Source organism: Herpailurus yagouaroundi, unplaced genomic scaffold, assembly GCF_014898765.1.
Source record: "Herpailurus yagouaroundi ecotype Mexico unplaced genomic scaffold, PumYag 200, whole genome shotgun sequence".
Taxonomy (NCBI): domain Eukaryota; kingdom Metazoa; phylum Chordata; class Mammalia; order Carnivora; family Felidae; genus Herpailurus; species Herpailurus yagouaroundi.
This window is the reverse complement of record NW_024412431.1, coordinates 1-26,145: the sequence shown is the minus strand read 5'-3', so window position 1 is coordinate 26,145 and position 26,145 is coordinate 1. Positions and strand designations below refer to the sequence as shown.

The window sequence follows — 26,145 nt, the reverse complement described above, 5'->3', positions numbered from 1 at the left end:
AGAGAGAGAGAGAGAGAGAGAGAGAGAGAGAATCTCAAGCAGGCTCCACACTGAGTGGACGCGGGGCTCGATCCCACAACCCTGGAATCATGACCTGAGCCGAAATCAAAAGTCGGATGCTCAACCGACTGAGCCACCCAGGCGCCCCTCAACCTCAGCACCATTGATGTTTGGGGAGATCATTCTCTGCTGTGTCGGATACTGAGCAGCATCCCTGATACCTACCCACTACATTTCAGTAGCATCTCCCAGATAGGATGGGCCAAAAACGTGTCCAGACATTGCCAAATGCCCCAGGGGCGCAAAATCACCCCAGCTGCGAAATACTACCCCAACCCAAATTCCTGCTTGCCATTATGCTACCCACCCTCCTGCTACCCCCCGTCCTTCCTAAACAGACAGTTTATCAGGCATTTTCAGGTGTCGCAGACCGTGCTAAGCAGTGCTGAAATAGTACAACCGTCCTCCCAAATAAAGGTGCCGTTTGTACCCATGTTTCACAGATGGGGAAACTGAGGCTCCAGAGAGGTGAAGCCAGGAAGTGGTGCGTCAGAATTTGAACTCTGGCCCCTCAGAGCCACCTCCCTCGAGCTGAGGCCCTGTTCTAACTCTCCTGCCCTCTCCACTGCCTTGCCAGTGACCGGGGCATTCACAGGCTGGGGACCTTGACATCATCCAGGGCCCAGCGCCTGTCCCTGCCAGATCTAAGCAGCTCCCACGCCCTGCCGGGTCTTTCCCACAATGACTGTCACATTCATCCCCTCCCCCTCCCCAGTCCCTTGGCCTTACACTTTCATCTGTCTGCGGCTCAGTGTGCCGTCTGTGAGGATATCAGATCTCAGAGGGACCATCCAGCCTCAGATCTCAGGTCTCAGAGGGACCATCCAGCTCAGAGACTCCCCCTGGTCCGACCTCAGTCATGAACCACTCCCACCAGACTCTGTGGGCACCCACAAGCTCTCCCCTCAGGGCCTTTGCACTGGCCGCACCCCCTGCCAGGAGCACTGTGTCCCTGAATTCACAAGGCTCATTCCCTCACTTTGCCCAGGGCTCTGCTCAAATGTCACCTTACCAGCGAGGCTTCCGGGACCCCCTATTCAAAAGCGTGACCCGCACACTCCCGGGCTCCCCCCGCTGCTTTGTTTTGTCCCTCCCCTCCCCACAAGTTAGACATTGTCCGTCTCGCCCACTGCAGTTCGGGCTCCTCAGCGACAGGGCTCTGTGTGTGTGTCCTTCCCACCGTCTCAGCACCAAGAAGAGGCCTGACATACATCATAACTGGTGATGAGCGAATGCCCTCTTCCAGCCCTCTGGAAGAGTTTGGAGAAGCATCCAAACTCCAGCCAGCTGCTCAGCCCAGGGGCATCCCCACCCCTCCCCATTTCTCCCTCTGCCCTTCGCCCTTCTGTATCCCAAATGCCACTGCCACATCCCACAGGCAGTCCACATCCCCAGCGTTTATATCAGGTGACAGACGGGGCCCTGCTCTATTCATGTGGCACCTCACCTCCCTCCACCTTACTGGGGCCACCTTTTAGCTTCCAGCACACATCCCTGCTAGGAACAGCACACGGGGTTGAGCTTCGAGGGGAGACGAGACGAGGAGGGGCAGGAAGGCACAGAGCTCCAGATGGGGAGGATTGGGGGACCCCCTTGTGCAGCCTGGGGCCTGACACAGCTGGGCACAGGAAGCCAGAGCAATGAGAGAACTCCTACTCATGCTGCAAAACATCACACAAATGTCCCCTCTTGTATAAAGCCTGACATCACCAGGCAATGTCTTGCCTTTGCCTCAAGGGCCCCCAGCCCAGAGGTTTCTCCCTCTGTCCCAGTCCTGACAACACAGGGCTAGGGGTGTCTGTGTCTCCCAGCCTGGGAGCACCCGGAAGGCCACGCCTGGGTCCTCCGCACGGCCCGGCACAAAGACAGAAGCTGTAGCCCTGCAGCCCCCCACAGCCTCCCTCCTAGACAGTAACTCCACGTCCCCGTGCCCTTCCTTGGGGAACCAGCTGTAGGCTAGATGCAGGCAGGGTGGAAGTTCACGCTCAAGTCTACCCACTTCCTGATTAGCTGTTGTTAGAGCCTCACTGGGGACCCTGACTGCCTGCCAGCCTGGGGCCAGACGGGACGACGTTTGGCTGGAAGCTGGGAGGTAAGCAAATGTAGGCAAATCTGGGATGGCCTGTGGCCAGAGGGGCTGGGCCTCAGGAGTTCCCTCACCCTTACAGGAAGCCCTGCCTAGGCTAAGGAGGGTGGGCCACCCACCTCTCCCACCCCATGGCCCTGTCCCTGGGGAATGCCCCCAGGGACCCCCCCCCCCCTCGCCCGCCATGGGCCCAGTCCCCTAATATGCACATGGCCTCTCGGACCAGAGAAAAGGCCCCAGAACAATGAAACAATGCACAGATCCCGGCACAAAGCTCTCATTCCAGAGTGGAGCCTGAGGGCCAGAGGCCAGGGTCCCCTCAGACTCCCAGGGCAGGTGAGGCAACCAGAGCCCCCAGACCCCAGCACGCACGGCCTGCACCCTGCACCCAGGAGACCACAGCGGCCCAGAGAAGGTGCTACAGACAGTGGCCCCAGTCACGTTATCTCCTCCACCCCCACCACATTCAAATAGGGATTTGAATATGTTTCCTGAGACTGGCAGGGCCAGCTCAGTCCATCCACCCTCCCCGGACCTGGGCCCTTGCAGAAAGCCCTACAGAGAAAGGGCAGCTGTTTCTAGGCTCCAAGACCCCAGGATCCACTCTCGGGCTCAGGACCAGGGGCTTTTCTCAATGCCACCTAGGGATGGAGAGAGCTAGGAAGACCAGAGCCCAGGGGCCCACAGCCCCCCACCCACCCCATGCGCCCCACACGCCCCAGGCCCAGGCAGGAAGCGAAGGGGAAGAAGATGTGAGGGGAAGGAAGGGGCCCAGGCCCGGGAGGAGGAGACACATGTGGGGGAAGAAGTTGGTGGAGGCCCCTCCCCCATAGGCAGAAGTGGGGGGGATGTCAAAAGAGGCCAAAACCTCAGGCACCCCATTGGACACCTGGGGGTTCCCAGGTGTCCCTCAATAACCCGCACACTGCCCCACCTGGGGCTTGAACCTCAGTGGACTCAGTCCGGGACCCGAGAGCGTTAACCCCGAGTTTGCTAGTTCTCAGCCTGGACGTGCACTAACTCAGAGCCTGTTAACCCACTCCTGTTAACCTTGGGTGAAATACCCCAGAATCTCAGAGTTTACCGCCCCCTCCAGCCGCCCCCCATCCTCCCCTCCACGCCAGCCCCAGAGCTGGGAGTATATTCCCTTCCACATCACAAGCCCAGAGTTTCAGTGCCTTACCCCTCCCGGTGCCCCCCCCCCCAGGGTACACCCCCCCACTCCCAGCCCTTGGCTCACCTGAGACATCTGGGGGCGCAGGTTGACCTCACGCAGGTTGATGGCGTGGGGCAGCAGGTTGTTGAGCAGCTGGCACAGAAGGACGCCATCCCGCAGGGCCTGTGCCAGCTCGCACACCTGGGCCCCATCCCAGGTCACGCGGTGGCTGGGGGGCAGCACCCGGCACTGGATCAGCCAGTGGGTGCACTGGCGCCACAGCTCCATGGTTGCTGCCTCGCCGGGCGGCCCGCGCCCTCGCGGCCTCCACCGCCTGCCTGCCTGCCTATGCTAGCCGGCTACCACTTCCTCTTTGCCTGTAACTGTCGCCCCGGAGGGGGTAGAGGAGGCGGAGCCATGGGGGGGGCGGGGCGGGAGCATCAGCAGTCGGGCCTCCCCTGTACAGGACTCTTTTCCCGCTCAACACAGCGCACCTAGGAGTGGGGGGCTGCTGCTGGAGCTCCTGAGGCCTGATGCCTTCAGCCACATCCAACCCACGAGCAGTACCCCCCCCCCCGGGGCAAAATACTCAAAATCTGCTCTCTTCTGAACCCTCTCTCTTCTGCCTCCACTCTGGCTTGGCCCCCCAACATCCTAGCTTGAATCAACACATTCCCCCTCCACCCTGGTCCCCAGGCTCCCCACCTTGCCCCCCCCCCCCCCCACAGTCTATCCGCCCCACAGAGGAGCACACCTGTGAGCACCCGGGTCAAGTCGTGATGCCCCCTTCTTACAGCCCACCTCCCTGCAGCCAGCGAGGCCCCACATGACACATCCCTGTACCCCTCCTTGCCCTCATGTCTCCCACTCACCGCTTTCCCTCACTCAGCCTGCCCCGGCCACGCAGGCCTCCTCACTGTTTCTCCAACACATGAGGCCACCGCAGAATTTTGCCTCCAAATCCTGCCACAGGGCCTTTGCACATGCTGCTCCCCCCCTGCCTTAGGCAAGCAACTTCATGGCTAGCTCCCCGGCCCCAGCAGTTCTTTACTCCATGTCGCCCTCTTAGGAAATCTTCCCAAATCTCTCCATTTTAAATCACAGCCCTTCTTTCCCACTTCCCCGTGTTAAGCCCTGACCACCATCCGACAAACCTGACATTTTATACACTTGTTTCTTTGTTGCCTATTTAGAAATGTGTCTCATTTGTTCCCAGCACCTGGCGCATATACACGCGCTATAAAACTTTCTTGAATGAATAAATAAATGGTCGGAAGCTTTTTTTTTTTTTTTTTTTTTTTTTGGCTCCACCTCTGACGTTTATCCCAAGCTCATCCATATACTGCCATGGCCCTGGCCCCCACCATCTTTTTCCTTGTAGACATCGATGGTGTTGTTCGTTAGTCTATTCGTTTAGCAAACACCATCTTCGTAGCCCTTATCTCCACCTGAAAACATCTCGTCTACAAGGTCTCTCTCTCTCCACCTCCACCCCACTAAGCTGAGTAGACTCCCGCCCATCTCACAGGCACGCCCCTCAGATTTTCTTTTTTTAATTCTTCCAACCACTAGGGGGCGCTAGACTCCCACACTGGACAACCCCCCCCCCCCCCCCCCCCCCCCCGCTAAACTGCGCCCCGAAACTGGGCGGGGGGGGGTCAAGGAAAAAAACACTCCCCTCAGCTCCTCCTCCGCAGCCTCGAGTCTCTTCCACATTTCGCTGAGGGGGAAGCCAAGCCTGGAAATCACCAGCTTTCCGATCCCGCAGGCACCGAAACTTTTCATCCCCAAGCGTCCTTGGCGCTCTACGACTCAATTTCCTCATCTGTAAAATGGGTGATGGTAACCTTCACCGTTGAGAATTATGGTAGGGATCAGAGATGGTGGGGCTGGGCTGCACGGATGAAAGCGAGGAGGACAGGATGGCGCTCCAGGGCTCGGGGTATGAATCCCACCTCCGCCACTCGCAAGCCGGGTCAACGTGGGCAAATGGCTTGGCTGCCTCGCGCCTCAGTTTCTGCATCTGGAAAATGGGGGTGAGGAAAATTAGTACCTCCTTCACTGACAGGTCTATGTGAAAATTAAATGCGTTGAAGCAGGTCAGGCAAGCAGAAGAGTCCTGGCATACAGTAAGCGCTCAGTAAGTGTTAGTTGCGGCTAGTGCTTTCAAAACTGCTATTATTGTGAGCTCTCAATAAACGTGGCTAGAGCGTCCTTCCTCTTGTTCCAAATCTTTCCGTGCTTGCTCCAAGCATCACGATGGAAGCCCCCCTCCCACCTCCTTCCTCCCACCAGGGAAACCACCTGAATGTCTCCCCACCGTGAGCCCCCAGAGTCGAGCTCCTCTCCCCTCGTGCTGTTACTGGTGGAGGCTGTCGTGTTTTCCCGCATCTGTCTCCACAAAGCCCGACACCCACTGGAGTTCCCTTCCGGGAAACCCAGGGGGGACGGTCTGGAGGAAGCGCACCTCTCTCTACGTCACAGCAGCCGTCGCCCCCGCGCTTAGAGTGAGCCCGTAAAGGGCCGGCCTGTCCCCCCGCGGGCCCCTGGGAGGCGAGGAGAGAGACACCCCTTACCACGTCCCTAGGGGTCAGGGATACTTGGGACCAGCCTCGCGGGGGAAGAGAGTAGCGGAGCTCTAAGGGGCGGGACTGAGAGAGGGAAAAAGAGCGTGTGGGCGTGGCCAGCTCCTGGGGGCGGAGCGACGCCCCAGGCGGCGGGGCCTCCTGGAAGCGGTGGACGGCGTTCCCAAGGGGGCGTGGTTTATGGGAGGGAGGTTCTCACCGAAGGGGGCGTGGTTAGCGCCAAGAACGCCTCTGAAGGGGTGGGACGGGGCGCGGGGGCGGGGCCAGAGCCTGGAAGTCTACCGTTGGAGGCGGGGTCCTCGGGGGCGGGGCCAGGTGAATGGGCTCGGTTCCCGCCGGGCGCGGCCGGAGAAGGTTGGGCCCGCTGGGGCGGGGAGGGAGGGGCCCGGAGCCGCAGAGCTTTAGGCTTCGTCCCGGCCCCAGCCTCTCGCCAGCTCCGCGGGTCCCGGCCCAGGTGAGTGAGGGGACGCAGGTACATCTGGGATCAGGGGATTATTGGGGTGGAAGAGTCCTCTCTTTTCCAGGTGGGGCCCCCGGCCGGAAGGGAAGGTCGGGGTGTCGGTCCCCGAGCAGCCGAGGACATAGAAGGGGTCGCCGAGTGCCTGATTGGGTCGCTGTGCGTCACGCGTGACCGTGTACCTGGACGTACCTGAAAGTGCTCCTCTAAGCGTGTTACCTGTGGAACACGGAAAGCCTCCAGGCTGCCACTTTGCCTGAACAATCTTTTTAAAGCACAAACCAGATCGCGCCCTCTCTCATTTAAAACCCTTCTTTAACCCCCATTGCATCCCACTAAGATGAAAACTCCGGGTCCACCAGAATGGTCTCACGCCTGTCGACCTCGCCGCTCTCCACTTAGCTGGTTGCTCAGTGCGTTTCAGCCACAGTGGCCTCTTGATGGTGTAAAATGTTAGAAGTAAGCTCCATCTCACCCCCAGGCCTCTGCACCCGCTCTCCCGGCCCCCACCACCTTGACTGCCCTTTTTCCAAACCTTTGTGTAACTGTCTCCTTCCCTTTACTGAGATCTCAGCTCCAAAGTCCCTCCATGGAGGGAGAAAGCTGCCTGATTATACACTATTTACAGTAGCTGCCTCCTCCAACCTTCTTCACCCCACGCTCCTGTTTTATCGTCTTCAGTGATTATTCTTAGACTTTGTCTTCTTCATTCATTTGTGTGCTGTTTGCTGTGTGACTTGCCCACGAGGCAGCACCCGGCAGGGCCTTAGTCACATTCATCACTGTATCTCCCGGGTCTAGAACAGGTCCTGAACACAGTAAGTGCTCAGCCAATCAGCGTTTGCTCCATGTCAAGTTTGACTGCCCATGTCTTTCTGTGTCCATGTGTCTGTGTGTAGGGGGCTGCCCCCCTGCATATGTGTGCACACTGGCATGGTCTGTAGGGCATGAATAACCCTCTTCCCTTCCCCATGGTTGACCCTACCCCACCCTCTTCCTGATTCTGCTCCCTTCTCTCCCCTGCCCAAATATCCAGAAATTATTCCAAAGGATGAAGGGCAGGAGGATGACTTAGTTGCCCTGAGTCTGACCTGTGCCCACCCTGAGCTCCTCCCTCATCCCAGCTCCCCTCCACCAAACTAGCCAGAGCCTTGTCGGTGACCCACCTGCATGCCCACTAAAGAGGGCACAAGATAGAGGGAGCTGAGGCTAGGGGAGTCGAGACAGAGGCTGGCCTGGCCCAGCTGACAAACAGGAAGTACACAGGCATCCAGGAGGCACACCTGGCGTTTCAGGTATGCAGCACCTGGAGCCAGCTCCCTGCCCAGCTCCCCACCCCTAAAGCCACCTGGGGCAGGTCTGGGAACTTCCTGCCCAGTTCTGGCCCTCAGCCTTGCTGACTCAGGAAACGAGAATCCTGGTGCTACTTCCCGGCACACAGCCAGGCGCAGGAGACCTTAGGGGTGGAGGCAGTGAGAAGCAGACCGCCTTCTTCCCTCCCACCCAGAGCAGGTTTTCTCCACCAGACTCCAGACACACAGAGCCTGAGGCCTGCACAATATCAAGGGAGCCCCAAAATGTCAGAGACCTAAATTTGGCCACAAGAATAACAAAGCGTATGGGCTCCAAAATGTAAGAATCTGCAAAGGCAAAATTGCCGTTTGCTGACATTTCTACAAAATGTGACGTTTTATTGTCCTTGAAAATGGTATTATGTTGGAGAGGGGCCTGGCCAGCTCAGTCAGAGGCGTGTGCGATTCTTGATCTCAGGGTCGTGAGTTCGAGCCCCACATTGGGTGTAAAGATAATAATAATGACAATAATAATAATAATAATAATAATAAATTTAAGGGGCACCTGGGTGGCTTAGTGGGTGACTCTTGATTTCAGCTCAGGTCATGATCTCACAGTCATGAGATTGAGCCCTGTGTCCAGCTCCATGTTGGGTGTGGAGCCTGCTTAAGTTTCTCTCTCTCCCTCTGCCCCTCTCCCGCTCACATTCACTCTCTCTCTCTCTTGCAGAATACAAGAATGCATACATAAAGTTTTTAAAAATGGTGTGACATGGGAAAGCCATGTATGGGTCAGATGTTCCTACATCCTAAGAATTCTTGAGTGTGCACATAGATGGCTAAGAAGCTATAGATTAATAACATAGATTCCCTCTGGCCTGGAATGTTCTTTCACCTGGCTCGCTCCCTCAAAATCCTCCCAGTTGGTACTAATTGAGACCCTCCCGGGCCACCCTATGGAAAATCTTATCTCCACCCCTTGTAACTTCATATCCCATCCCTGGCTTTATTTTTCTGCTTATCTCTTTGTAATCTATCTACTCCATCATCTACTTATTTATTTTCTTTAAAATATTCTTTTAATGTTTATTTATTTTTGAGAGAGAGAGAGAGAGAGAGAGAAAGAGGGAGGGGCAGAGAGAGAGGGAGACACAGAATCCGAAGCAGGCTCCAGGCTCTGAGCCGTCAGCACAGAGCCTGATGTGGGGCTCGAACTCACGAACCGCGAGATCATGCCCTGAGCCGAAGTCGGATGCCTAACCGACTGAGCCACCCAGGTGCCCTACTTACTTATTTTCTTGGTTGCTCTCTGCCCCACTAGAACAGCAACTCCCCAAGGATGCCCCTGTCTAGTTCCTGCTGGGCCTCTAGTGCCTAGAGTATGTACCTGGCACACAGTGAGTGCCCCATAGATATTAGTTTGAGTGAAATAGTTAATGACATTTCTGTAAAATGTCATCTGCATAAAAATCGCATTACAGGGGCTCCTGGATGGCTCAGTCAGTTAAGCGTCAGATTCTTGGTTTCGGCTCAGGTCATGATCTCATGGTTCAGTTCCTGGATCGAGCCCCGCCTTGGGCTCCAAGCTGATAGTGCAGAGCCTACTTGGGATTCTCTCTCTCCCTCTCTCTCTGCGCCCCCCCCCCGCCCCCGCTCACGCACTGTCTCTCTCAAAACAAATAAACAAACAAACATTCTTTAAAAATTGCATTACATTTGAAGGCAATGTCTAGGTCTTCTCCCTTTGCAAGAATACCAGTGAATGCACAACTGTTTGCATGAGATCACAGCCAATTCTAAGTTAATCTTAATCATAGCCCAATTATATGTATCTACCATATATAATGTATACCTATAAGTACACACATATATAAACAAAATCTGCTGTGTGTATATATATATATATTTTGACTGAATAACGTGTGTAATTTAGAATATGGCTATTTTATATATATACAGAGAGAGAGAGTTGCATTGTAAGGCTTGAGGACCATGGAAGGGCTGACCTGGCCACTAAGGAAGTTCAGGAGGAAGGAATAATTATTCCCATTTTACAGATGTGGAAGACTGAGGACTGTTGCAAGTACAGAGTTCAGCCCTTGTACCCTCTGCCCCCAAGAGCTCCATGCAGGTGCCACAGGATGGAGAAGACTTCGCCAGCCAGCCCTGGTACCACGGCCCCCTGTCCCGTCAGGTACCTCTGCTTCCTACAGAGCCTCAGGACCGTCTGATGGGGAGCCTTGCTGGGGATTCCTGGGTCCTGGATGAGGGACTTATGGTCAAGGTCTATTGGAAGAGGTGGCTGAGGGTCTGGGGACTGTCTTGAACTTTGGTTGGTATCATGCCACTCCTTACACGTAAATGACCATTTTCTCTGGGATGGTATGGACAAGGGTGACAGAGATTAAGTGGGTCCTAATGCTCCCCCCCCCCGCAGTCCGACTCCTTGGCTTTGCTTGTCTTTCCCTCTGGGTCCCGAGTACCTGTGGCCACCAACACCCCATTTCCCTCTTTTATTACCTTCATTGATTACTCTTGGACAATTCACGTGTGCTTGCCTCTCGTGTATCTTGCCCACCAGACGGCGCAGGGCAGGGCCTTGGTCTCACTCATCCCTGTGTCTCCAGGGTCTAGGACAGGTCCTGGCACACAGTGAGTGCTCAATCAGTATTGAGCAGTCACAGCATCTCCCTCTCAACCCAAGTCTCCCCAACCCTCATCCCCAACTCATTTGTCACCCTCGGGAGTCCTAGGACCCTGGGCATCCAGTCAAATTGTGAGAGTCAGTATCGCTTAGTGGCTAAAATGCCACACCCTGGAGCCAGACCTCCTGGATTCAAACCCCAGCTGTGTGACCTTGAGCAAGGTATTTGACCTGTCTGGGCCTCCGTTTCCCCATATGTGAAATGGGAGTAATGGTATCTACTGCTTAACCTCGGTAAAGGATTAAATGAGTTCATATGCCTACAGCATGTAGCCCGATACATAGTAAGGGCTATATGTGCGTCCACCGTATTTATCGTTCAGTCCCCAGCCCCTGTCCCCAACTCTGCTTTGCCTCCCCCTCTGGTGTCATGGCCCCCAGCCCCTATTGTGGTACCACCACCATGGCTGGCATAAGACTGCTTAAAACTTTTAATAAAGGAGGATTTCCAGGCCACAGTCAGTTTGGAAGGATCCAGCTAATGGCATTTTTGTTTGAAGCCACGTTTGTGTACCAAGCCTAGTGCATTTACTCAGGTCGAAAGCTGCTTTGGTCAATGTCAGCCAGCACTACGAGGTGGTTGAGGAGTGGGGAGTGCGGAGCTCCAGAAATCGGTCAGGATCCGGGCTCTTTCCATCTTGTGGCTCCTCCTTCCACCAGGGCTTTGGGGACATTGGGGACATTCCCTGACACGTAGGGGCCAGAAGCTGCAGGATTGTGCAGGAGGAGCTTGTGAGCCAGGTCTGGACGTTCCCAGCTGCACTTCTGCCCTCCTCCTATTGGCCAGATCATATCGAATGATGACAAGCTGCAAAGGAACCTGGGAAATGTACTCCAGAGGGGTGCCCCTGAGAAAAGGGGGGATGGTTTGGTGTAAAACTACCCCATCCCTGGGGCGGCTTTTCTTGGGTGGGGGCTGGGGGTGGGGCATCACCATTAATTGCTGATCTGGGCTCATGCCTAAGCCCTCTGCCCCCTGTCCTCCTTCCCCAGAAGGCTGAGGCCCTCCTTCAGCAAGATGGAGACTTCTTGGTTCGTGCCTCCGGGTCCCGTGGGGGCCACCCAGTGATCTCCTGCCGCTGGCAGGGCTCAGCCCTGCACTTTGAGGTGCTCCGTGTGGCCCTGCGTCCCCGACCAGGCCGACCCACAGCCCTCTTTCAGCTGGAGGATGAGCGTTTCCCAAGCCTGACCTCCCTGGTTCTCAGCTATGTGACCGGGCAACGTCCGCTCTCCCAGGCCACCGGGGCTTTGGCCTCCAGGCCCGTGATACGGCAAGGACCTATTCGACGCAGCTTTAGTGAGGACACCCTCCGAGGCAGCCCAGCTCTGACAGAGTTGCCCAGGTAATCACAGGCTCCCTACTTCTCAGATGACATCCAGTTCCCCCCAGAGTTCCTCTACCTGGGCACTAACCGCTATTGACATTTAGGGCCGGATCACTCTTGCCTGTGGGGGGTTGTCCTGTGCATCGTAGGATGTTGAACAGCATCCCTGGCCTCTATCTATGGGGTGCCCGTGGAATCTTCTCCACCCCACCCCCCTTGTTGCCACAATGAAAAAAAAAAAAAATGTCTCCTGACCCTGTGAAGTGTCCCCTGTGGGTAGGATATCCTGGTTGAGGTCCACCGATCCTGAATGAGTGGATATAGGGTTTTCTGGGCATCAGTGGGGGCTGCCCTGCTCAGGGTGGGACTACACGTCTCCCTCATCTCTGTCCCCCAGGACTAGAAAGTGGAGTGACAGTCAGCCTGCAGGGCTGGAGCACATGGGGCGGTCGAGAGAAGATCACTGTGGACCAGGTAAGGGTCCACCAGGACAGCACATGGCTCAGAGATGGCTGTGCCACTCACTGCCTGAGTGATATTGGGCAAGTGACTTAACCTCTTGGAAAATGGGGACAATAATGCTTTCGAAATTGTCGTGGTGATTAACAAATACACAGGAACTTTGTGAGGGCTTTAAAATGTGGGTTTATGACTATTCCCAGAAGCTCTGTGTGCTCTGACCGTGGCTGACCTCTCTAATAACTCCTGCCACACCCCTTCCTCACTCCAGCCACACCGTCTTGTTGCTGCCTCAGGATCTTTGCACTTGCTATCCTCACCACGGGAAAGCCCATTCCCCTAATCTTTTCCTGACTGACTTCTCATTTAACTTGGTTTCTCAAAGCAGCTGACCCTTAACCGTCCAACCTACGATTCTCCTTGTGGCTTATCTGTCCCATCTGTCCTGCCTCCCCCCATTCAACATGGGCCCTCACTGCATGCCAGCCACGGGGCTAAATGCTGAGATATACCACTCAACAAGAAAGACAGAGATCTCTGCACAGGTGGTGCCAGCATCCCATTAAAGGAAGATGGACATTGACAACAAAAATGAGTCAAGTTGGGGTAAACTTAAAAGTAAAACAGGGAGATTGGGAGGAGAGGGAGGAGAGTATTACAGTTTTAGTAGTAGTCCGGACAGGCCCCGCGGAGAAAGATTTGAAGGTGGTGAAGGAAGAAATGATGTGACTATCTGGAGGTAAGAGTGGCCCAGGGAGAAGGAACAGCCAGTGGGGTGTCTGGGTGTCTCAGTCGGTTAAGCATCCGACTCTTGATTTCGGTTCAGGTCATGATCTCATGGTTTGTGAGTTCAAGCCCTTCATCGGGCTCTGGGCTGACAGCATGGAGCCTGCTTGGGATTCCCGCTCTCCCTCTGTCTCTCAAAATAAACAAATAAACTTAAAAAAAAAAAAAAAAAAAGGTAGGAAGAGCCAGTGCAAAGGTCCTGGGGCCAAAACAAGAGTTTGAACTGTCGATTCAGCCAAAAGGAGGTGAGTATAGCTGAACCATCTGAGATTCAGATATCAGGGGCCTTTTTTGGCTACTGTGAGAACTTTGGCCTTTACTCAGAGTGAGCTAGAACCATGGGAAGGTTTTGAGCCCCTATAAGAGGGTCTACGTATATGCTTGGCAAATACAGAGCCTCCCAAAAGTCTGGGTGCAGCTTTGAGTTCTAATAACCTCAGAAGTAGACACACCAGAAGCTTAACAAAAGACATCATTTGAAAGTTTGATCAACTCTGTGTCTTTGGTGCTTTTGCCGTTTTGTGAATTTTGAAGAATTGTTTCTGTTTTAGTTTTGTATGTGCTTCCCATCTTTAGCCAGAGGGCCAAAACCAAAAGAATTCAAGTTTAAACCATAGTATTCAGAATTCATACATAAGTGTCAAAGAGAGTTCATTTTCAAACCATTGGTAAGTGTATCGCATTTAGATCAATGAAGTTTTTAAGTTCAAACCCACCCCAAGATACCTAGTTATTGACGACATGAACCAAGAGGGCCCCAGCTATCTTCTCTGTGTACCCCCTTCACTCCCTCTTGTTTGACCCCTAGAAGCCTCAGCCATGCCCATGTGTGCCCTCCCTCGGATGGGTAGTGACCCCGTGTTGCTAAAGACCCCAGCTCCCCTGGGGTCCGTTGCGGACAGCCTCAGGGCCTCCGATGGGCAGCTTCATGCCAAGGCACCAACCAAGCCACCTCGAACACCCTCGCTGGTGCTGCGTGATGCGTCTGGACGCCCCCCAACGTACTGTGAGCTGGTGCCCCGAGTGCCCAGTGCCCAAGGAACACCCCCTGGCCACAGCAGCCCGGAGACAGAGGCCCCATGGTGGGAAGCTGAAGACGAAGAGGAGGAAGAGAGTAGAAGTTTTGCAAGACCACAGGCTGAGGTCTCTTTCTGCCCCCCTAACAACCCCTCCTGCCTGCTGGGCCCCCAGAATCGGCCCCTGGAACCCAGAGTCCTGAGTACTCTCCGTGGCCTGTTCCTGGAGCACCATCCTGGGAGCACTGCCCTCCACCTATTATTGGTGGACTGTCAGGTGGGTCACCTACCAGGTCCCTCCTCCTTAGACAGGGGCTGAAGCCAGGCCAAGGCCGAACGGCACCTCAAACCCGTATACTCATTCTGCTCAGTTGACATCCCCACTAACTCCCGCTGCCCAGGCTACAGGACTTCTAGGAGTGACCAAGGCTCAGCGGGGTGCCATGGGGGTTGCCTCTGGCCTGGAGCTGCTCACGCTTCCCCATGGGCATCGCTTGAGGTTGGAACTTCTGGAGAGGTGAGCCAGCCGCCTGGAATCCCCAGGGTCTTCAAATCTCGCCCCATTTACAGTCCCTCAGGGAGGAGGTGAGATGGGTGGGCATGCCCCCCCCCCCCCCCCCCCCCACACACGCCTCAGCTCCGAGTTACAAACCTCCCACTGCCCCCAGACCCTTGCCCTCCACCCCCGCAGACAGGAGGCGCTGGCGCTGGCTGGGGCTCTGGCCGTGCTGGGCTGCGCAGGCCCGCTGGAGGAGCGCGCGGCCACCCTTCGGGGCCTGGTGGAGTTGGCACTGGCCCTGGGGCCAGGGGCGGCGGGGGACCTGCCTGGACTGGCCGCGGTCATGGGCGCCCTGCTCATGCCCCAGGTGCGTGGGGAGCGGAAATGAGGAAGCCTGAGTGCGGGGAAGAGGGAAGAGGAAGCATATTTAGGGCTCCTCCCCCAGGTGTCCCGGTTGGAACGCACGTGGCGCCAGCTCCGAAGGAGCCACACAGAGGCCGCGCTGGCCTTCGAGCAGGAGCTGAAGCCTCTGATGCGGGCGCTGGATGAGGGCGCCGGTGAGTGGCATCACTCGGAGGTCCACACCAACCTTTAATCGCAATCCCGATCCAGCTTTAGGCCCCGCCCCTGTTTCTGTCCTAGGCTCCGCCCCCAGTCCTAGGCCACGCCCCTGGCCCGGTTGCTCTGTGTTAGGCTCGAACCCGTGTTCCTGGGCTTCTGAGGGTCCTCCTCGACTCTAGGAGGACCTAGACTCTAGGGTCCCTCGACTCTAGGGTCCACCCTCTTCACCCTAGACCCCACTTCTGCCCCAAGCCTAGCCCAGAGCCCTTCCCGCATAGGACCCTGCGACCCCGGCGAGGTGGCGCTGCCGCACGTGGTGCCCGCGGTGCGCCTGCTGGAGGGCGAGGAACTCCCCGGGCCGCTAGACGAAAGCTGCGAGCGGCTGCTGCGTACCCTGCACCGGGCGCGTCAGATGGCTCAGGACGCGCCCAAGTTCCGCGAAGCGGCGGCCCGGCGCCTGCGAGGTGAGCTCCCCCTCCGTTCCCGGCTGCCAGCGCGTCCGGACTTTCCGAGCACCCCGCATGCTCTGACTGTGTGCCCCAGAGCCCACCCGGCCAGGGACCGGAGCCTTCCGCCACGCCTCCCGGAGTCCCACCCAAACCGGGCCGACCCGGCCCCCAGGGAGTTCTCGCCCCAAGGCCGCGCGCGTCCGAGCCAACAGTGTTGACAGGAATATTGCTGTCCACCCCAAGAGAGGCCCCGGAGCCACGTCCACGGAGTCCCAGTCCCCGGCTCCCACCTGAGATGGCCCTGCCCCCAGAGGATCTCGATCCCCCCAGTAATGCCTAGCCCTCTCCAAAATGAGTCATTTCCTTCGGTCTGGTAGAACAGCACCCCCACTGCGTTCAGAGCCATTCCTCCCGTGCTGGGGGAGGCCCAGCCTCCAGAATCCCCACCTGAGTTACTCCCGCTTTCGCTGGCCACCTTAACTCTCTTCTCTCCAAAAAGGCTCAACCTCCCCCAAAATGTGCCGTGCTGGGTGGCCCAGACTCCAAATCTTGCCCCCTCCCCAGGCGGCTCCACCTCCAGGCACAGCCCCGAGGCCCCCTCCCAGCCCCCACCCCAGCATCACGCACCTGGAACAGACTGCTCCTATGCACCCTGGCGCAGTTTGTTTCCACCGAGCTCCTTAGCCACCCCACCCCGATTCCTGCAGCGACTCTGAGAGCCCCCTCCCCGCCAACCCCGCCCAGTTGCCCAGAGCTTCTGGACAGAGTCCCTCCAGGTCCCTGCTGGGAGAAAGTTCCCCTGGGAGAAGGCAGGTGCAGGGAGGGGCAAGGCTGGAGCCTGGGCCCTGCCCCCAGCCCTCCTGGCCCCGCCCCCAGGATTCCGTCCGAACCCGCAGCTGAGGGAGGCCCTGACCACAGGCTTTGTGCAAAGGTTGCTCTGGGGAAGCCGAGGCGTGGGGGCACCGCGAGCTGCACGTCTTGAGAAGTTCCAGCGCGTCCTCAGTGTCCTTTCACAGCGCCTGGAGCCGGATGGTTGAAAGCACAGACCCCCTTCTTCGCACGGGGACACCCATGCAGTTGCCCCACGCTGCTCACGCAGCCAATCGCAGTGGAAACCCATTCTGCCTCACGGAAAGTGGGGGCCAGATTTGCAAGAACCCATCCTGCTCCCTAAAAGTGTACATGAATCCTAGCGTGAGGGACGGCCTCCTTCCCCCGCCCCCCCACTAGAAGACCCAGGTGTCTGGAGGCTCTGGACCCCCTATCCCAGCCCCCACCTCCCCACACTGTAACCTACAAATGGTGAACATGAGGCTTCTGATAGGACGAGAACTTGCAGAGCTCTTAGTCGGAAGCCAGAGTTCAAATGCTTTTTAAAAGCTGTGTGACTTCTAGCAAATGGCTCAGCCTCTCTGTGCCTGCCTTCAACGTAAAAGTGAGGCCGTGTACTTTCTGGGGGTTGTCATGGGGATTAAAGCTCGGGAGTTTAGGGATCACGGGTGGAGAACGCCTGGCACGCGGCGGGTGTTCAACACTGCCTTTTCTCAGTAAAGCTGCCACGAACAAACGCGGCAAGGACGTTTGGTGCTTTACCCCCTACACTGAAGTCACAGACAAGCACCCAGCTCTGGGGAAGTTTTGTCCAAGGTTTGCCCAAGTTTACTTCCCTTTCTTCATGCCCTCTGTGGCCAGGAAGGAGGGTGCCATCTGCTTATCCAGCCTCGGGATCTAAATCTACCAATAAGGCTCAGACTCCAAAAGCTTTGGGTAATTTTTTATATAAAACAAAATGGCCCTAGCCCAGCGGCAGGAAGAAAAGATCTGAAACACGAGTATGTACATCAACAGTGGAAGGCACAGCGGGTCCGTTCGGAAGGGGTGGGGGGTGGGGCAGCAGGTTACACGGGTCTCGGCTGAAGCCACGGGGGCAAAAATAAAGTGCGTAGGTCCTGGGGCGCCCCGTGGCCCAGAAGCAGCAGCCAACAGCCCCCTTCTTCCCGCCTGTGGCAGGGTTCAGTTGAGCGTGACGCGGAGGTAGGAGGTGGGCACGTAGCCCTCACCTCCCTGTTTCCGCCTGACCCGGGTCCAGCCGTCGCCTTTGTCCTCCTCCATGAGACTGAGGTCTTCACCCTCGGCCATGGAGATGGTGCCCTCACTGGACCCTGTCATGGAGTAGCAGTGGGCTCGGATGTGCGTCCCGCGCCTTGAAACAGAACCGAGCCAAAAACACCAGCCCCTGCCCAACCCACCCCATCAGCTGAGACACGCAAGCCGTCCTCACCTTCAAAGTGGTAGATGGCCACACAGTGACCTATGGGGGATGCTGGTTCCTCCTCAAAATCCTCATCAAATTCCGTGTAGATGGGGGCATCCTGACCCTCCTCTGAGAGGGGCTCTTCAGAGCTGGTTGGGGACAGCGAAGCGGGTAAGGATGGGCCTCCTGGGTCCTGGGGGCAGGCCCACTCTGTCCCCCCCGCTCACCTCTCCTTGTTATCCTGTGATCTACTGTTGCTGTTGCTGCTGTCTGGTGGGGCGCTGGCTGGGGGGTCTGGAGGCCGGGTGTGGCGGCCCAAGCTGTCTCCCCGATTGCTCAGGACTCGGCTCTCTGCCTCTGCCAGCCAAGCCTGAGAGGAGGGAGCCACGAAGTCAATCCCAGGGCAGGGCTCCTCCGGGGTCGGCCCACTCCGGGCCTGGAGGTTCCCTGAGATCACCCATGCACACCCAAGGCTGTGATGAGACACAGCTGGAGCACCCCCCCTCCCACCAACACCTCCCTGTCCCCCCCCCCCACCCCAGGAAGTGACTCAGCCGGGCCCGCTGGCCCCCACCCCTCCCCAGGGTCTTCCCTGACCTCATACTTCTGCACTTCCAATTTGAGCCGCTCGATGTTGTTCAGGGTTTCCGTGATCCGGGGCTCCAAGCTGGCAGGGTCCCCCATCTGGGGTGTCTTCTCATATACATCCTTCATTTTCTTCAGGGCTTCTCTAGGATGACACAGACAGATCAGAAACAACAGTCCCATGGGACTCAACAAGCCAAAAAAAAAAAAAAAAACCCACACCAAAAACAAAACATGTGCTTTGCTTCAAGGAACAAGTAGCAAGACAAGACAGTGGTTAAATCTCAAACGTTAGTGCTTCACTGCCTGGGTTTGAATCCCAGTCTGGGCACATATCCTAGCGAGTCTGGACTAAGTTACTGAACCTCTGTCTCAGGATGCAAATCTGGAACATCGGGGATGACGATACGTACAGCTCATGGGAGCTCAAGACTATAACAGTGCCTTTATTTATCCAAATACATACTGAGTACCTATCACATACCAGGCGCCGTTCCAGGCATCTGAAATAATAGCCCTAAACAAGCCCTAATCAGGGTCCTGCCTCTGCTCAGTCTCAGGAAAACGTGGGAATTCCAGTGAATCTACGTAAAGGGTTTGAGACAGTGTATGGCATAGGGTAAGCACTCTATACATGCTAACTATCATTATCATTAGCCTCCCTCCGGTCCCTGTCTCCTCCAGGACTATATGCACAGGCAGTAGTAGTAACAAGCATAGAGCTCTGGAGTATGGCAATCCTGGTTTCAACTTCTTCCCCGTCCTAATACGGGATCCATGTTACAGATGAGAAAACTGAGGTACAGAGAGGTGGGCCAGCTGGAATTCAAGGCCGGTCTGTCTTGGCTCCAAAGCTGCCCCCTTAACCCCTCTACCATAAAAACCCAGGGACGACAAAGTTCCGTATGGAACCCTACACCAATAAAAGTTTTTGTACAAGAGGTTCTGTGCAAACGGCAAAACAGAATTTGGCTGCCTGTCCACAGTGGCAAACGTCATTCCTATTATGTAAGGGGACTGGGAAGAGAATCTTGTTGCTTGGAAGAACTGAGCAAAGATTTTCTTTTTTTCAATCTGGCAGATTTTCTATTGTCAATATTTTAAGCGTTTGAAGTATTAAACAGGTAACCATATGGTTTTTTTTCTTTTAGCCAATTAATGTAGTAAATGAGACTAATAGACGTTTTTATATTGAACCATCTTTGCATTACTGGGATAACACCCAATTGATTATGACTCGTCTTTTAAGAAGGTCGTTTTTTGGGGCGCCTGGGTGGTTCAGCTGGCTAAGCGTCCTACTTCGGCTCCGGTCATGATCTCACGGATTGTGAATTCACGCCCCACGTTGGGCTCTGCGCTGACAGCCTGGAGCCTGCTTAGAATTCTCTCCGCCCCTTCCCTGCTCGTGAACTCGCACGTAGTTTCTCTCTCTCTCTTTAATAACACTTTAAAAAAAAATTTTTTTTTTCCATTATGGTAAAATACGCAGAACACAAAATTCCCCACTGGAACCATTTTGAAGCATCCAGTCCAGTTCCGTTGCATTAAATTACATCCACGCTGTGTGCAATCATTGCCACCACATGATACATCATTTTTAAAATACATCATTGGATTTGTTTGGCTGGGATTCTGCATCTAAGATCATAAGTGAAATTTCAATTCCTTGAATTCTTGCTAACCGATACGGGAATGGATTCCACCAGCCTCCTAAAGGAGCTGGCAGCTTTCACTTTTTCTGTTTGCTGGAATGACTTAAGAGGGGAAGTAACGCTTTCCTTTTCAGTGTGGTAGGAATCACCTATAAAACCACCGAGGCCTGGGGTTTATTGGCAAGATCTTCGAACACCACTCCGGTACAGTTCACTTATTATTGTATTTTGGTCATTGCCTGCCTGCCTGCCCCCAACCTTACCTCTGGTCAACCTCCTTCTGTAGTTCACGGCTCCGTTCTTCAAGCTGTTGCTGAAGTCGCTTTCTTTGCTGCTCTGGGGGCAAGTGGCTGAAATCCTCTGTCACCACTGTCTGCAAGGTAGGAAGACACTGCGTTTGGGATCAGGAATGCTAAGCTTCCAGGCTCTTCTACATTGCTAAGACACACCAAGTCCACCTTCCTCCCCACCCACGGTTCTTGGGGGGCAAGGCCATGCACAGAGCAAAGCAGGTCCGGGTCTGGCAACCGGAGGAGCGGGCCGGCCGGCGGCAGGAAGCGAGCCCAGGGTCCCGCCACCCAGCTGCTGGGCGGGCTGGGGCCGCCCCCTCCTCCTCTTCCTCCTCCTCCTCCCCTGAGGCCTCACTTACCCCACGGCTGCCTCGAAGGCTGCGGAAGGATGCTAGCCGCGGTTTGACCGACTTACTGATCTCACTCAGTATGGCCAAGGGGTCGAGGCCGGAGCGGGGGGATGGGGGTCCATTAGGCAATGCCGAGGGCAGGGGGCCCCCCAGGGGGGAGAAGGGTGGAGGGCGTGGCTACCGGCGGGGGCAGGGGAGGGGATTGGGTCAGGAGGGGTGGGAGGACGTAGAGAAGGAGGATGGACGATGGACGTAATAAAGAAAAGAGAAAAAACAAAATGGAGAAAAGAAAAGAAAAAAAAAAAACGGTAAGAAAACCAGAACTCAAGATGCACGATCACACACAGAAAATGCATGCAAAGAGCAACATAAAAATCTGGGATGTGGTGGGGAGGACATTAGACTGTGAGCCAGAAGGCTGGACCCCTCCCTAACCCCCTATGTTGCACCACCGTTGAATCCCATATCCAGTACCTAAGAATGGGGCCGGGGGGTGGGAGGCAGGGAGGCCCAGGTTTCCGTGCACCCAGCTTTCTGGGCTCACAGTCTAGAAGGTAGAGGGAGATACATGCAGGAATCAAGGTCTCAGACAGGTACGTGGCCACAGAGGTCAAAGGCAAGCTAAGAGAAGGATAGAAGTCACGATGGATCAGAAGGGTTACAGGTGGGGTTTAAGCTGGGAGAGTCTCATGTACAAATTGAAAAGGGGTATCAAATTATATGTCAAGAGGGATCAAAAATATAAAACAGGGGTCATGAGATATAACCGTGGGGCCGGGGGACGGTGTCTGAAGATATAACCGTGGTGGGGGGTGTCTAAGTTATAAAACAGGAGTGTCCAGGTATGTGCTTGATATTAAAAGCCAAAAACCCCAAGAAAAAAACAGCCTGAGGGTCACAGGCCTGGAGTCACTTTGGCAGGATGGAGAGACTCCAGGGGAGTCCCCAGGGCCAGCGTCTCGAGCCCTCATCCAGCCCTGAACCCCAGAAGCAGGTCTTCTCCTAGCATCCTGAGAAGCAGCACACAGACACCACCGGCCCCCTCCCTGCACCCCACTCAGCCCTGGGGGACTCCCAGGCCAATCACCCGGCCTCCTCCCTTCCCTCCAGCCCGGGCCAGCAGCCAAGAGGAAGATTCCTGCCTGGGACTCAGCGTCCTGGCAGCTGGGGCTGACTCAGTGGGGGCCCCCCTGTCCCTACTCACATTCCCCGTCCCAAGGGCCCCGGCCCCCACCTTGTTCTTCTTGCTGAAGGGCCAGCGCTTGGCACGGCTACGGCCCGGGCCTCGGAGCTCAGGCCGTCCATCAGAGGGGGTGCCCAGGCTGCTGTCCGAGGGCACGCGGTTCATGGGCTGGCTGAAGTCTTCGAATTCCACGTCACCCGGGCGGGCGAAGCCTGACTTGTGTAGCTCAATTAGGACCTGGGAGTCCTGTGGGGGGCAGTGCAGCGGGGGCGGGGGGGGCAGTCAGGGGCAAGACGAGATGCTCAGCCTTGGGGGTCCTCCTACTGCCCACCTGTCAGCCCCCTCTCCCGGGACCAGACACCCACATTCTTGGCATCTACGGCATCCGCAGCCACCTTCATGCCCTCTAGACACTTGGCAATGATGGGTACCACCTGCAGCTCGGCCTCTGACAGGAGCCCATACCCAGCCCCCAGGTGGGTGGCCCGACGCTCATCCATGTCCTGAAGCTTCTGCGGGGACAGAGACAGGGGCACTAACACGGGGCCAGCAGCAGCGCTCCAGCTCACAATCGTGATGGGGCTCCACCCTGGCCCAGCCCCGAGCCGTCTGGCGGGGGAGACACAGAATCAAACAGACCCCGCCCCAGGGTGGTCACGGGAGGACACATGGGACAGGGGAGATTTCAGAGAGGACTTTGAGGAGCTCCCGCCTTGCCAGGGGAGTCAGGAAAGGCTTCTCAAAGTGGGTGACCGTGCTCAAAAAGCAGACCTCACGCAGACACTGCCAGTCCCAGGGTTGGGACAAAGAGTAGACCAGAAGGCTGCGGAAGAAGAGGGGAAACGCGAGACCTTTCAGAGGGCAGGCTAGAGCTGGAGCTCAGAAGAACGGACAGAGCGTTCCAGAAGGAAAAGGAAGACGTCCCTGGCAGAAAGAACAGCTTGAGTAAAGACGGAGCTCACAGACCCTGGTTGTTTTTCTAACCGCTTTTCAGCTGAGAGAGCGGGACATTGCTGCTGAGGTTCCGACACGTGTGTAAGAGTCGATTCACTCTGGTGGGGGGGGGGGTTTCAGGAGGATGGGGCTGGGGGCCTGGGACACTCACGTCGAATATCTGGGGCATCTGGGAAAAATAGAAGTGGGCCTGGTCGCGGTTGAAGCGCTGTAGTTGGGCTGCGTACTCATTTTTGCTTTCTTCTGCCATGTGACTTCGAAGGTGGGCTTGTTGCTTGGCCTGAGGAGCATGGAGGTAGAAGTTGCTGCCAGGTCCTGGCCGCATCCCGGCCAGACACCCCCCACCCCCCCCCCCGCCTCCTGCCCCCATCTCCCCTCACCAAGCCCGTCCCAGACCCTGCAAGTACCTTCTCCACATCAGCCTTGGTGGCATTGATATCCTGATCGAGTCGCTCAGCAGTCTGGGCTGCCTTTTCAGCCTCTCGACAGTCACGCTCAAATTTGCGCTTACTCTGTGTTGGGGGCAGAACCAGAGGTAGGAGGTTTCAGACACGTAGACAGCAAGGTTTCCGGGACTGGCGGAAAGTGACCCAGCAAACGGGGGGTAAGGGGCACGGCAGAAGCCCCCAGGGGAGAGGGCTGCAGGCCAGACAATGCAACAGCTCCATGGATCAGTAACCCTCCCCTGGCCCTCAGGGACAGAGCCACCCTTCTCCACACCCACAGACTCACATTCTCCAGTTGTTTGAAGCCACTTTCCAGCTGCTGCTGGGCCCGACGGCCTTCCTGAAAGTGCTGTGCCAACAGAGGCGGTTAGGCTCACCTAGGTTGCAGTAAGCGGCCCCGGAGAAGACCCAGGGAGGGGGAAATCGCTCACCATCTTCCTCTCGTGTTTCATCTCCTGTGAGTACTTGGCCAGCTCAAGACACACGCGGACGCTGAGGTTCTCGGCCACCAGCTCCCGCTGGCCCGCAAAGTCATTCACCTCCTGGAGAATCTGCACGAAGGACTGTTGCTGGCTGAACCTGGGGCAGGATGGGAGGGGGCAGCGAGCCGAAGTCAGGTCCCCCCCGGACCCCCCTCCATATAGAAAAGGGAAAAAAAGCCCCAACACATTCCTCCCGTAAGCAACCTTAAATTCTGGTCCGTATCCCTTACCCCAAACCCTTCAGTGGGATACATGTTGGAACTCAGAATTGTTCAGGCTTAGAAGGGGGATATAACGCTGATGTCTTTTATGCATCACCCCAGGGGGGTCAGAGCAGCATCAAACAGTATTTTTGCAGCCAGAGGCATTAATATTCACACTAAGTGGGATAAGGACCAAGGACGTGATCAACATCAAGTCAGTTTAGGTCAGAGGTTGTTGCCAGACAAGTTACCCACACAATCTTGATTTCTGGAGATTTTTGGATTCTGAAACTGGGGACCTGGGGTAAAGCGAAATGCTCCTATGACACTTACTATTGCCTAGGCACCGTTTCAATGCATTATCTCAGTTAATCTTTGCATGCGCCCTACAAGGTCACCATCCTCATCCCCGTGTCACAGGTGAGGAGAACAGAGGCATAAAACAGGAGTCAATTGCCCAGACTCACTCATTTAGTAACTGTTAGAGCCTCTCTCTCACTTAATAGGAGAATAAAATGGAAAACTTGAGTCAGTTGCCCAAAGCAGGTGGGCTAGAAAGGAGTGGATTTAGGATTCTGACCCAGGTAATCTGGCTGTTGCAACCATGCCCAGCCCTCTAGGTGGGATCTGAAGCAAGAAGCAAGGGACTTGCTTGGGGTAGCCTAGTGAGGGAGAGGAAGTGAGACCCACACCCCCGGGGCCCCCAAATCTAGCCCTGCAATCCCTCTCCGTCCTTACTTGGATTCCGGGTCATCTTTGGCAGGTCTCTTGGGCAGGTATTTTTTCACCAGGCTCCTAACGGAGGGAGGCAGAAAGGCTGAGCCCCTGGCCCTCCAACAGCTCCCCCGAGCCCCGGGGCGGGTCCACCGTAAGGTCTCACCTCAGTTGCTTTGCATAAGCCTGCTCCACCTCGGTCCGCTCTTTCACGAACTTCACATATCTGTCCAACAGGTCCAGCCCCCACTGCGTGTGCCGCTCGAGCACCTCAAACTGATCCTGGAAGGAGGTGTGGGGATCCGGAACAAGACGTTGGGACCCCACTGCCGGCCGACCAGGCGCCGGAGAGGCCTGAAGGCTCTGGGCTCGGAGAAGGAGTGGCTTCCCGGCCCCGCCCCGGCGCGGCGCGGGGGGAGGCAGGAAACCGGCGGGAACCCCCTCCCCTTCCCGGGAAGGGCCAGGGAACAGGGGCGGGGCCCCAGCCGGACTACAGGGTCCCCGTCGCCTGACCGCCAAGAGGGGTGTGGAATGGGGCAGAGCCACTCCCCCCTGCCCTGGCTCCCCTAATCCCCCCCCCTACAAGATTCCGGAAAATCCGGCCGGCCCGGCGTGAGTCAGGCCAGAGGGGCAGGGTTCCCTGCAGCTTGGGGGGCCCAAGAATGTCCAGGGGACAGGCCCCATGTTCCCCGGTTCGCCAAGCTTCCCGGGGTACCCTCCCGATATATGACTCCGTCTCCCCCACTGAGTCCACTGCACCTCCAAAAGAAACGCCACACCGAGTTGTGGGGGAAGGAATCTAGCTATCCCGCTGCACCCAGGAACCCAGGGATGCCACCGCCCCCATAAAAAGGAGGGGTCAGAGGTATGGGTTAGGATACGGGGGAATTTCTGGGGCTTCCAGAGTAGAGATTAGAGGTGGCCTGGGGGCAGCCCCTCCCTGTCCCTGGGGCAGGTTGGGGGAAGGGACTGCGAGGCGAGGCGAGGCCTCGTAGCCCCCTCCCTCCCCAGAGGGTCCCAAGCCCCTAGGTGTTGATTGGCGGCGCCGGAAGGGCGGTCAGAACTTCTAGGTCCCACGTGGGGTTGAAAGTGGCCAGAGGGTCCCCTCCCCCGCCCGAGCGGGACAGGCGGGCGGCGGGCAGGGACCCAGGGGCCGTAAGATAAGCCGCCGGCCCAGCCAGGGTGCTCAAAATAGGTGACCTCGCCCGGCCGCCCCGGCCTTGTGCTAGGACTTCTGCCCTCCTCATTCCGAACCCCGCGCTCAGTTTCCCCACTCCGCTCCTGCACGGTCGCCCTCCGCCCCGGGCGTCCAGAAACGCCCTGGGAAACTCCGAGAGAGGGCGGAAAGCTGGAACTCCAGGGGTCGCTGAAGGGGAGAGCTCCGAGCCCCCGCTAAGGTGTTGCAGGAGCAAAGAAGGAGGGGGTCTGGACTCCAGAAAGAGAGGAACGTGGGGCAGGGCCGATCGGACTCACCCACAACTCGGTGCCCCAATCCATGCTGCTCCCGCCGAAGCCGCCGCCGCGCCCGGTCCCCGCCGCCCGCCGCCGGGAGACTCAGCTCGGGGCGGCGCGCCCGGCCCCGCCCGCCCGGCCCCGC

The 26,145-nt window shown here is 56.7% G+C and overlaps 3 protein-coding genes across 9 annotated transcripts in view; 1 reads left to right on the top strand and 2 right to left on the bottom strand.

Annotated features, from left to right (window-relative positions):
• VAV1 (vav guanine nucleotide exchange factor 1) overlaps positions 1–3,590 on the bottom strand; it is a 47,740-nt gene extending 44,150 nt beyond the window's left edge. The window contains exons 1-2 of the mRNA XM_040450170.1: positions 3,387–3,590; positions 2,089–2,182 (exon numbers count right to left, since the gene is read on the bottom strand). Of these exons, the coding sequence (XP_040306104.1) occupies positions 2,089–2,182; positions 3,387–3,590 (298 nt within the window). The remainder of the gene's footprint in view (positions 1–2,088; positions 2,183–3,386) is intronic.
• A 2,640-nt stretch (positions 3,591–6,230) lies between these two features.
• On the top strand, positions 6,231–17,003 carry SH2D3A (SH2 domain containing 3A). Of its 4 annotated transcripts, XM_040449675.1 has the most exons (10): positions 6,231–6,341; positions 9,694–9,830; positions 11,334–11,683; positions 12,063–12,139; positions 13,719–14,203; positions 14,328–14,443; positions 14,618–14,792; positions 14,871–14,982; positions 15,265–15,450; positions 16,312–17,003. In XM_040449675.1, the coding sequence occupies exons 2-10, from the start codon at positions 9,762–9,764 to the stop codon at positions 16,470–16,472; spliced, it is 1,731 nt and encodes a 576-aa protein (XP_040305609.1). In that variant the 5' UTR covers positions 6,231–6,341; positions 9,694–9,761; the 3' UTR covers positions 16,473–17,003. The 4 variants fall into 4 exon arrangements, with proteins under 4 accessions (XP_040305609.1, XP_040305608.1, XP_040305610.1 ...); XM_040449674.1 differs by having other exon boundaries at positions 15,265–16,423; XM_040449676.1 differs by lacking the exon at positions 16,312–17,003 and having other exon boundaries at positions 15,239–15,371.
• Positions 17,004–17,333: 330 nt separating this feature from the next.
• TRIP10 (thyroid hormone receptor interactor 10) lies at positions 17,334–26,131 on the bottom strand. 4 transcript variants are annotated; one of them, XM_040449669.1, is made up of 15 exons: positions 26,022–26,131; positions 24,715–24,830; positions 24,573–24,629; positions 23,581–23,728; positions 23,436–23,498; positions 23,111–23,215; positions 22,855–22,983; positions 22,115–22,261; positions 21,801–21,995; positions 20,576–20,743; positions 20,190–20,299; positions 18,287–18,419; positions 17,917–18,059; positions 17,717–17,838; positions 17,334–17,639 (listed from the first exon to the last, which is right to left on the bottom strand). In XM_040449669.1, the coding sequence occupies exons 1-15, from the start codon at positions 26,043–26,045 to the stop codon at positions 17,449–17,451; spliced, it is 1,851 nt and encodes a 616-aa protein (XP_040305603.1). In that variant the 5' UTR covers positions 26,046–26,131; the 3' UTR covers positions 17,334–17,448. The 4 variants fall into 4 exon arrangements, with proteins under 4 accessions (XP_040305603.1, XP_040305605.1, XP_040305606.1 ...); XM_040449671.1 differs by having other exon boundaries at positions 17,334–17,597; XM_040449672.1 differs by lacking the exon at positions 20,576–20,743.
• Between the last annotated feature and the right edge of the window lie 14 nt (positions 26,132–26,145).